The 12,456-nt window shown below is 33.1% G+C and overlaps 1 protein-coding gene across 1 annotated transcript; it reads left to right on the forward strand.

The window, feature by feature from the left end:
* The first annotated feature begins 5,542 nt into the window (after positions 1 to 5,542).
* On the forward strand, positions 5,543 to 7,174 carry LOC116014491 (ethylene-responsive transcription factor ERF060-like). Its single transcript, XM_031254553.1, has one exon. The coding sequence runs from the start codon at positions 5,969 to 5,971 to the stop codon at positions 6,908 to 6,910; it is 942 nt and encodes a 313-aa protein (XP_031110413.1). The 5' UTR covers positions 5,543 to 5,968; the 3' UTR covers positions 6,911 to 7,174.
* The last annotated feature ends 5,282 nt before the right edge of the window (positions 7,175 to 12,456 follow it).

Consider the following 12,456-nt stretch of genomic DNA (forward strand, 5'->3'; position numbering starts at 1 on the left):
TCTTATTTAAAAATAGTCTAAATTCATCAATTATTTTATTTTATTTTTTTTTGTTTTGAATCGTAACCGTAACCGTCCATACTATTTAAGTTCAATTGCTACAGTGTTCGATTAGGTTCGTATCGAACCGTGATCTTCCATACATATTAGTAATACTAGTTATCACACGCGCGTTGCGCGATTAAACCAATGCCCAATGCGTATTTTTAAATTAGTGTTCCTTAAAGTAGTCATATGATAATGAGAATGCGCTAAATTAATAAAAATCAAAGAAATAGTCTCGATGCTTATATATTTTAATAAAACATAACGAAATTGTAGATAACTAAATTGCAACTAAAATAAGTAGAAACAAATAAATCACTTACATGGAGCAAATGGCGTGTCATCATTGTGACTTGTTTGGATAGAGTCCGACCATTTAAAATCCATGTGTAGTTGTATTTGTGATCAAGTACTTTATAGTTCGTCCGGACAGGTTTGACAATGACATTTGAGATGATGTATCATTTGTTGGTTTGTAAAGTGATATCATACATTCCAATGTCATTATCAAATACTATTGATTGAACCCGAGTTCCTTGTATTTAGATATAGCATTTACAATGATGTTGGTGGTGAATGAGAGCATCTTCATAATAATAATAATACTAATAATGATAAAAATATAATAATAATAACAATAATAATAATAATAATAATAAAGGGAGAAAATTTTACTATTTACTTACTGTTTCATCCTCAAGTACGATGAATATATACTTTTTCTCAGGCGTTCCAATATCGTTTTTTGGTTCGTTTTTCTTAATGACATGAAGTGTACAACTCCAGCCCATAATTTGTGTATCAATATCAATTAACTTTACTGCATTTGTCATTACTAATATCCTTGTGTCATGGAAAACATGTTCATAAAGGATGTTATGAAATAATATAATGGGAATTACAACATAAATTCAAAAACCATAGATTAGGGAGTTAGGAGTAACTAAAATGTGTAGATTATAGAGGAATATAATGAGAATCACAACATTAAATACAAGGATACAAGTATAGATGAACAGATTATACAATAGATATATTTACATAACGATATTGAAGTTATACTAATTAATACCATCATTGATTTTTTTTTAAAAAAAAATTGTAATCATTAAGAGTACAAATACAAATAATAGAATTAGCATGATAATATTTTGACAATCATACCTATAGAATGTCAAGTAGATGGTGTGTTGCAGAATATGTTAGGTTTAGTTTTGGGTGAATATATACCAGTGAGAAGGGGAGGGGTTTATATACTGTTGTTTTGGGTAGAATAATGGTTTAGTTAGGAATCTATACAAAATTGTATTATAGAATCTTATTAAGAATTCAATATTCTAATTTTAAGTTAGGAATCTATACAAAATTGTATTATAGAATATTGCCAATTTGTTTGAATACTGCAATAAAGAAACAAATTGCCTAAAGAATTTAATGTTAAACTTCCGTTATATTTAACGAAAAAATTTGGTAAAATTATAAAAGATTAGGATATATTAGGAATTTAATTGGAGGTTGCACAATAAGACGAACACAAAGTACAATATGTTAAAGCAGACTATTACACCAACATTTTTTTAGTTCCAGTTAAGAGTCTAACATTATTGGCTCTTATTATAAGTGTAGAATTGGTTGGAGAATAAAAATAAATGAAATAGTTATTTTAAGGGCAAAATGTCAATTTAACATTACAATGGGGAAAACTACCACTTTTAAAATAATTGAGGGGGAAAAATTGCTACTTTAATAACTCGGGGGGAAAAAGTGGTATACTCACATAACATAGGGGGAAAAAGTGCAATTTTCCCTTAAAAAAATAAATAAATACATTATATGTAGAAATATAATTAAAATTTACTTATAAAGAGTATGGATGAGATGACGTGAGTCTCTTCTTGAATTTGTGGTTTAAGAATGCATCTATCTTAAAACTCATGGGGGAGAACTTTGTTGATATATGATCTCATCATATTGACTCTATAAAATATTGTAGAATGATACTTATGGTGAAACTAACTGACTAAGGTGGCGTTTGGTTGGGACTTTAGCACCCTACTATGTATTTTGATACGCATTACCATGTTTGTTTGCCTACTTTTGTTATCTTACTTCCACTCTTGAATTGACTTTTGTTGAGAAATTAGGTAGGGGTGGACATTTCGGTCTTCAGTTTGATTTTTTTCAGTTTCAGTTTCGATTTTTCGGTTTTAAAAAAATTAAACCATTCGAGTTAACATTAGAGTTCGGCTCGGATTTAATTCGGTTCGGTATTCTGTTTGATCTAAGACCCCCAAATTTCAACATTTCCTAGTTGACAAGGCGGTCAAGAGACGCCGCGACTTAATAGGGCGTCGTAATAATTATGCATGAAACATCACATAACGCAAATCCAAAGTCTAATATCTAAATATTAAATACTAACCTAACAAATTAACAATTCAAACAAATTAAAATAAAAAAATAAAACTATAAAACTATAATTTTTAATTTTTAATTCGAGAACTGGAATTTTCATTCCAGTTTTTACTAGAATGAATTTCCAGTGAATTTATATATATATATATATATATATATATATATATATATATATATATATATATATATATTGCTCACATGAGGACTATATACTATATAGGACTATTAAGACCCATCATAACCATCCATAGATATTTAATAAATGGTTGAGATTAAATGTAATGTGACTCTAGGATCACGTTAGATGTTGTGATGAAGGGCAAAGAAGTCCATTAGTAATATAATATGAACTGCAATTAAGGAAATGAAATAATTAAGAAGCATGACCGTGAATAGAAGTATTAAATATAGTAATAAATCAACAAGATTTATATAAAAATTGAATTTGGAATTGATAGCAACTGAAATTAGAGAACACAACATTTTAAAAACAAAATGGTTTTGCATTATTTGTAGGTGCATGAATATAAAAATTGGACAAAACTTGGAGTTATTAATAGTCTATGAATAGTGTGTGCCAAGGGTTATATAATTGTGTGCCAAGTTTAAATATATTTAGTGCCAAGGGAAAAAATTTATACGTACATAATATTCACACAAGTAGATTAATACGGAGTAATAATTTTTAGGTCAATCACATTCTAATTCATTAATTAATAAAGTAACCTGAATGTAGAATTGACATTTTTTATTAGTAAATTTCAAATATGCGGGCAAATTAATTCATACGTACATAATATATTGTGTGTTGTTGTGATGGGAGTTGTGTGCCAACATGCTATATTTTGTGTGTCACTTATGCTATATTCTGAAGATAGTATAGTATGCAAATTTTGAAGTGAATATTGATAGCAACCAAAATTAGAGAACACAACATTTTAAAAACAAAATGGTTTTGCATTATTTGTAGATGCATGAATATAAAAATTGGACAAAACTTGAAGTTATTAATAGTCTATGAATAGTGTGTGCCAAAGGTTATATAATTGTGTGCCAAATTTAAATATATTAAGTGCCAAGGGAAAAAATTTGTATATACCCAATAACTAAAATGCATTGAATTCGGATATTTCCTTATTTTATTAATCCGTAAAATCAGCTGAGGAATTAAAACCCTTGACAAAAGACAAAACTATCCTTTAATACTGCTATATAGACAATAATTTGCCTTATTAAATCAAACAACTAATTAAAAGAACAATTAAATCTATCCATTAATTTTATTAGATCAATGGCTAATATGAGTCCTATTAATCCACTAAATCTAGTAGTCCTCACCTGATCTATATATATATATATATATATATATGGTAGACTTCATATGAGACAAGCAATCTAGATGAGAAATAAGACATAATCTTGACCATAGGATTTAACAAATTAAGGGTTGAGATTTAGTTGAAAGTGTTTAAGTTGATTCCTTTAATATAGGCAGATTCTTTTAATTAAAAAGCAATCCAAGGGCAAAGATGTAATAGTGTGTCCACAGTTGGTTCTACGACCTAAGAATCCCCTAATTTAGCTCTACCCATTACGTCAATTTCGGGCGTTTCATCTACACTTGACGGAAATAATCAAACTGCGTTGTGCGAGTGTAACTCCCGTGAGGCATGGATAGATCGAAAAGGAGAGACAATGGACGACGTGGGGCGAGGTCAGACAATGCATTGTGCACCCCATTGGCGGATCCAGCATGGGGGCAGTGGGAACAGCTGCCCCACTCCTCCACCCCATATATATAGTATATATATTAAGTATATCAATATTTAAATAGTGGTTAATTAGTTTAGATGGTAAGGTTGCACTGATATGAAATGGTTAATTGTTCAAACCCTTCCATTAGCATTTAATTTTGTTTTTAAAATTTTACTATCAATAGTGAGATCTAATTTTGTTTTTAAAATTTTCACTATCAATATTGAGATTTCAATCTATATTGTTTGAGCCTATAGCATTATCATTAAATTTTGTTTTCAATTTTTTTAATATCAATAGATCGTTCTGTGTATTCCAGGCAATCATTCTGTATATTCTAGGCAATCGTTATGTGTATTCATTTAGTAACACATGTTGTGATGTGTTTGGGGAATGTTTAGGATGATGAATTCTGTGTATTTTGTGTCAATATTTTGTGTATTCATGTTATTAACACAGGTTGTGATGTGTTTGTGCATTTGAATGTTAGGAGGATGAGTTCTGTGTATTTTGTGTCAATATTCTGTGTATTCTAGGCAAACGTTCTGTGTATTCTAGATAAGGATTATGTGTATTATAGATAATGAATTTTCTGAAGTCATTCGCGTCCGCGTCCACTAACATCGAAACGACATCGTTTTGGACCAGAGTCCATAGTGCACCGTGGACCCTGGTCCACGATATAACGATTGCATAATATTATTTGGGCCTAACAAGCAGCTAGGTAATAAGTAGTAGCAATTGTAATACTATGGAGGAGGGTCCATTGTGGACTTTAAAATTATGTACATGCAAGTTAATTTATTCAATTAATAAATTACATGTCTAAGAATAAATTAAAGACACATAATTTGCTAGTTATAATGTGTATGTAAATAAATTGAAAATATATAATTTACTAATTGTAGACACATAATATGCTGTTACATATTATGTTAACAGCCATATTATGTTAACAGTATACGAGTCTGTAGTTAACATGTGTCTCCAATTTATTTATAGGCATATAATCCATTAAATGCAAACACATCATATGAATATCATGATATTATCTGAATATCAGGATTCACAATGCAAAATAACCTCGTCATGCTATAATTTGCCAGGAGTAGTGTTAATTTTTTTCCACAAATCCTATAGTAAAAAAAATCATGTTTCATTTGACTTGTTAAGTTACAGAATTGAGAGAGGGAGAGAAAAGAAAAAAAAAAAAAAAGGAGAAGTTAATTGAGGGACGGAACGAATAAGGATTGAGTGGAGGTGAAGAAGATTCTAAAATTAACCAATAAACAAAGGCGCAGACGTTGGCGGGCTTTATATATAGATGGACAGAGTTATGAGGCTTCCCCAAGAGTGTAAGAATCAGGTAGGCCATTAGAGTTGTGTGAATTTGCTTCTTTCTTTCTTTATTTTGCTTTCTTCCCCCTTCTGTATGATCCCCGCTTCTTGAGATCCCTTTCTGTCATCGTCTGTCTTTCAAAATCCTAAACGAGATTTCTAAAAAGGGTTTCTTTTTTATTGATTTTGGGAAATCTTTATTAAAGACTGATCTTTTTGAAAGCCAGGTGGTTCAGAATAGAGATCCAGGTTTTGGTTTTTCTTTTTCTTTGATCAAAACAGCCAGAAGGTCTATTTTTATATCCTTTCTGGTCGCTTTTGGTTCTTGCTTTTCTTCTTTACTTGTACTCCGTGTCTGTAAGTTATATTTTCTACTGCAGTTTTTGTTTGATCTGTTAATATCTGTTTGTAAGCCATGGCAGCAGCTATAGATGTATACAGTAGCAGCAGTCCTGTATTTGCAGATCCCTTTAGTGAAGAACTCATGCTAGCACTTCAGCCTTTTATGAATTATGCTTCTTCTTCTCCTCCTTCACCACCTTCTTCTTCTTTTTCTTCTTCTTATTACTCTCCTGAGCCCAATGTGTTTCCTGGTTTGATTCCAATTCCTTTCGCAAACCGAACGTTTTCGGATGGGTTTGTGAGTGTGGGATTTGGACAATCAGGTCCGATTGGGCTGAACCAACTTTCTCAATCTCAGATTCTTGAAATCCAAACTCAGATTGAACTCCAACATAAACAGCAGGAAGAAGAGGCTTTAGCTGCTCTGTTATCTTCTTCTTCTTCCCCTGTTTTTACTCTGTTTCAGAATCAGGAGAAATCCCTCCTGGGCACGAAACCAGTCCCGATGAAGCAAGCCCAGAAGCCCGGGAAGCTTTACAGGGGGGTGAGACAGCGGCATTGGGGGAAATGGGTAGCCGAAATCCGGCTGCCGAAAAACAGAACCAGGCTGTGGCTGGGAACCTTCGACACGGCGGAAGAAGCCGCCATGGCTCACGACAAGGCGGCTTACAAGCTGAGAGGAGAGAATGCGAGGCTGAATTTCCCACACTTTCGGAGCATTCTCAGCCACAGCGTCGAAGGGTTCAAGCCGCTTCACTCCTCCGTCGTCGCAAAGCTGGAAGCCATTTGCCAGAGCTTGACTGATAATAATAATAATAATATTGACAACTCCAAGTCCAATAAACAACAGAGGAATTCCGAGGAGCCCTGTTTTGCTGCCGACAACGTTAAAACGGAGTCCTCGTCCGGTGTCGGAGCGGCAACTTCGCCGGAATCTGAGATCACGTTGTTGGAGTGGGAGAATATCATCCTGGACAAGTATCCGTCAGGGGAGATTGATTGGGCAGCCCTGTGATTCGCCGGAATCTGCAATTTCATTTTAGTCATGCGCAGAGATCAATCAACTCAAATCCAACTTGTATAATAATAATATAATTATGAATAATTATGTAGTATTAGAGCATGCATGTCATATGTAGTCTTGTAATATAATGTACTTCCTTCTTGGTCAGGCTGTTGTTTTTCCTAGGCATGATCAAAGGGAGATTTTGTTTCCATGTCTCTTCTCTCTCTTGTTGCTTTTGTACCTCTAATCTAATCCATGTTTTGGAAGCTTAAACACACTACTACCCTAAACCTTGGACTATACCATTGAAAAAATTGATTAACCAATCGTTTTACTAATTTACTTCTCCCGCAATTGCAAGATTAGGTCGTACAAACGCATCCCACGAAAGTAACATGTGAGACCTTACAGGTTGGGATAGTATCTTATTGAAATGAGTTTTTTTTTTTTTTTTTTTTTTTTCATTTTTGGTCTACAATTATTGTATCATTTTCACATTTGGTCCTTGGTTATTCATTTTTACACATTTAGTCTCAAGACTTTTAAAACGTTGTCATATTTGGTCTTCTGACCTAATTTATGGTCCCCGGTGACCAATTGTTATAACATGGACCAGGGATAATATCGCATTTTGAACCCTGATACAAAAATTTTATACTTTCAGTTAACACATTATGTACCTTTAGTTAACAGTTTATATACATGCAAACAAATAACTTGATAATTGTTGACACATAATATGATAGTTACAGATACAGAAACTGTCAACTGCAAGTACAGAATGTGTTAATTACAGACACATAATCTGAAGGATTTTTTAGACCAAGGTCTACAATACAAGGTAGACTTTGGTCCATGGTGTAATTCATTTCCCGTGACCAAAATTTTTTAGTTTAAAAATGTCATAAAAATGATAACTTTGTAATTTAAGATAAGCCACTTGACTATCATGCACTCATGTTCAACAGCATAGATATACAAATTTGGTCACGGGTGACCAGAAATTAGGTTGGAGGATAGCAAGATTTTAAAAGTCTTGGGACCAAATGTGAAAAAAGTAATAATTGGAGACCAAATATGAAATGATTTAATAGTCATGGAACTAAAAGTGTTTTTAAAAAAATCTATATTGAAAAACTAAAAATTCCAAGGCTATGAAGAAAATATTCCATTTTAATAACGATTATTATAGCATTATCAAAATTAACCATAGTTTTATGATGTGAATTAATGTATGCTATATTTTTCTAGGGACCATAACAAGTCTTTAGGAATACACATGCAGAATCCTCTGGGTAATAGCGCAGTTTCTGTCCATTCATGCAAAAGACAACTTTCATAATTCATACAACCGAAAGGAAAGTGGCTGTGAAAATCCCATTCTCCTTCACACTCGTATCTAAAAATTAGTCTTCTCAAATCACCACGTTGTCTGATCTATGGAGAATAATATAATTAGGTAAAATTAGTAAAAGATAATTTGAGCATGCAAGTGGAGCAAGTTGCACATAGAATTTCGTTCCTTATGCGATTCTTGATAAGGAATCCAGACATATATATATAATCAGCGTTACGTTGGTGTTGAAGGAGTGGTCTTTTCAAAGAGCATTAAATTAAATTATGTAAGAGATGCCAAAAAGCAGTGCGAGTGGAATGGCTCGTCTTCTTCTTCTTCTAAAAGTATTATTATTCTTTGGGGGTGAAGAAAGGTCAAGAAAAAACACCCTTTACATGCTTCCATAGGATGCCATGGAATTTGCTTTATAGATTCCTGTACAAGTGTCGAGAATCCTAAAGAGATTCCTCTGCCACTCGCCTAACAATCGTTATACCCTGCACCACGGTGCACATAGCAATGTGCACCACGTACGTAAAACGACGTCGTTTTGGTGTTAGTGGACACGGACACAAATGACTCTAGGAATTCATTATCTACAATACACATAATCATTATCTAGAATACACAGAACGTTTGACTAAAATACACAGAATGTTTGCACAGAATACACAGAATATTGACACAAAATACACAGATGTTAGTGGACGCGGACGCGAACGCAAATGACTCCAGGGAATTCATTATCTATAGTACACATAATCATTATATAGAATACACAGAACGTTTGCCTAAAATACACAGAATGTTTGCCCAGAATACACAGAATATTGACACACAATACACAAAACTCATCCTCCTAACATTCGAATGCACAAACACATCACAACCTGTGTTAATAACATGAATAGGCAGAATATTGACACAAAATACACAGAACTCATCCTCCTAAACATTCGAATGCACAAACACATTACAACATGTGTTACTAACATGAATACACATAACGGTTGCCTAGAATACATAGAATGGTTGCCTAGAATACACAGAATGATTGTCTAGAATACACAGAATATTAACATAAATACAGAGACCGGCCGAAACGGGAAACGTGATTTCCAAAAAAACGAACGATTAGTTTACAATGCTCAAAACGACGTCGTTTAGGTATGTGGTGCACATTGCTATGTGCACCGTGGTGCACGGTATAATTTGCCATCGCCTAAGCTCCCTACTCTTAATTAAGTTCCTCGATCTACCCAGGGCTGTCACAATAAAAATTGGGGTCCTGTGCAATATCTTACATTGGGCCCATTTTTTTTAAGTAATTTGTATATGTAAATAATAGTTGTTTAAAAAGTTGTTTTAAAAATTATTAATATAAAATATTGTATAAAAAACTACATCTAAATTTTATCCTATTTTCTGAAATCAGAATTATTAAGTTATGTAAATTTTAAAAAAAAAAACAAGAATTATTGTAAATAAAAGATCAGAATTATTGTGTATTTGAGACATTATAGATTAATATATTTCAAATTTTAAGAATTATTGTATATTTTAGAAATTAATGTTAATATACTTTGAAATTTAAGAATTATTATTATTGTATTCCGAATTTTGAGAACTATTTGGTATTTTAGAAAGAGTTTATTACCGAAATGGTCCCTCGACTATTGCAAAATTACCAATTTGGTCCTCGACAATTTTTCGTGTCCAATTAAGTCCTCGACTTTGAAAATTTTAACCATTTTGGTCCTCCGTTCATTTAGGCGTTAGAAGTCGTTAATTTGGAGGGCATTGATGTAATTTTGCTTGAGAACCCATATCATCTCTCATCTTTTTGGAAAAGAGCATCCACGGAACCTGCTTTTCAAAGAACCCATATGCACAATAATCAACTTTCTGAGCTACTGTTCCACCATTTACTTGAATAATCTCCATCAAGTGTGCCTTCTTCTACTTAGGACCTTTCATTTTTCTTTATCTGTAGAAAAAGAACAATATACAAGTTGAACAGATCATAAATTCATCAAGTGACAAGAAAATAATCAGTAAATAAAAGAACTTGAAAAGAAAAATTAGCAGAAAGCAAATTACCGAGTGTGTACTAAGCCCCTAAGTCCCTAACCAGCCATCTCTCTCAACACTATAACCAAGCCAAGAGAGAAGAGAGACAACACAACAAAGAAGAATGGGATTGGGGTTACTCGCTTCTCGAACCCTTAGATCTTCTAGGGTTTTCTCCTCAGCGGGCCGCAATTTTTTCCTTCGGTTAATCGGTCCCACGGCGGAGCTCTGCAACGCCAAGGCTTCAGCTGCTCAAGAGTCTGCGACGGATCTCCCCAAGCGAACTCCCGTCGGAGACGCCCGCGTCCACTTCCCCAACCTAGATGACGCCATTAAGGTTTTCGTTGATGGTACCCAGTCAAAATCGCCAAGGGGATGACAGTTCTCCAGACCTGCGAGATCTCCCGCATTGACAATTCCCGGGTTTTGCTACCACAACGGCAACTCCATCGCCAGAAATGGGTATTCTCAAATGAAATTCCATCAATGCCCTCCAAATTAACGGACTTCTAACACCTAAACAAACGGAGGACTAAAATGGTTAAAGTTTTCAAAGTCAAGGACTTAATTGGGTACGAAAAATTGTCGATGACCAAATTGGTAATTTTGCAATAGTCGAGGGACCATTTCGGTAATAAACTCTTTTAGAAATTATTGTTATTATATTTCGAATTATTTTTAATTTTAGGAATTAATGTTAATGTAGTTTAAATTTTGGGAATTATTGAGAAATTTAAACAGTAAGTTAATATATTTTGAATTATTATATATATATATATATATATATATATATATATATATATATATATATATATTTATTTATTTATTTATTTATTTATTTATCTTTAGTTGTGAACTTCTGTTTTGATGTGAACTAGTGTACTAATCTTAGCCTTGCAGTTAGGGTGAATCTATTGTCCTAATTTTGTTTGTGATCTAAATAATCTAAATGCACGCCTTTACCTGTGCTTTGGGTAATTGCTTTATTTAGGACTAGTATTTTCACCCGTGCGATGCACGGAATGAATTTGTTATAATATATTAAGAATATTTGGATCGATATATAATTATATAAATTATAACATCAAATATTATATAATACAATTGAATATATGTTTTGGATCGATTATGTTTTCTGATGCTATCCTTGTTTGAATTTCAGCAAATAATTGCTTAATTAATAGCTAATGTGTAGATGTACGCATGCGGTGCTGGAATTTTAGAGATTTTATATATCATTGTTTAGGATTTTTATAAATTGGGCAAATATGCTCGTTCTCTAGTAACTCAGTTCTAGAAATCAATTGCTATTCTAACTCATATGTATGGAAGATATATTTTTGTGTAGATATGTAGCAATTTTTTCATCATGAAAAAAATTATAATATCACCGGTTGTATTTACACATTATTGAAAACCTCTTTGTAGACAACATCGGTAGTAGCAACACAATCTCGTTCATCCTCGTCTAGAACTAATTAACACTTTCAGGCTATTAGGATGGGTGACTCGGGAGAAAGCCATGTACAATTGACCGTGATTAAAAACTGGTTTTTTCAGCAATAACCCAACGTGAGTTAGTGTTCGACCCTGGCTTTTGTTGATAGTCATGACATATGCAAACATCAATGGGAATTATTTATGTTAGAACTTGAAGAGCAATCTCGTATCAGAAAGAGTGAGAGATATTCGTGGGATAAGAACTTTGGTTCCTTCATGTATCCCATTAACTATTCTTTCTTCCACAATGTGATCTAATCTTATGATGATAAGTAGCGTACCATTATAAAGATCAAGAGAATAGTCTATCTTCCGCAATAGCATAACAGGTGCACCGACCTTTAATTAATGTCAATGAATGGTTAAGAAAATCATACAATCTCAAACTATTTAAGAATTTAGGAGTGTTTACTTCTAATAGATTTTCACCGTCTGGTTCTGTCTTACACAAAGAGTTACAACTTAAATATGTTCGTCCTTTTGCAATATTCATGTCGCACATGTACTGATTAATTTGATCAACGACATCTAAAGTTGGCGAGCGGATCATTGACCTTCCAGCTGCGACTCATCAAGCGTGCCATATCTTGAGCTTGAAATTTTAAAAAATCACTTTTAATGTATTCAAAACATTGAGTCATAACAACAT

Source organism: Ipomoea triloba, chromosome 3, assembly GCF_003576645.1.
Source record: "Ipomoea triloba cultivar NCNSP0323 chromosome 3, ASM357664v1".
Classification (NCBI taxonomy): domain Eukaryota; kingdom Viridiplantae; phylum Streptophyta; class Magnoliopsida; order Solanales; family Convolvulaceae; genus Ipomoea; species Ipomoea triloba.

Coding starts and splice junctions, on each gene's coding strand:
- LOC116014491 (XM_031254553.1), top strand. CDS start 5,969: ATGGCAGCAGCTATAGATGTATACAGTAGCAGCAGTCCTGTATTTGCA.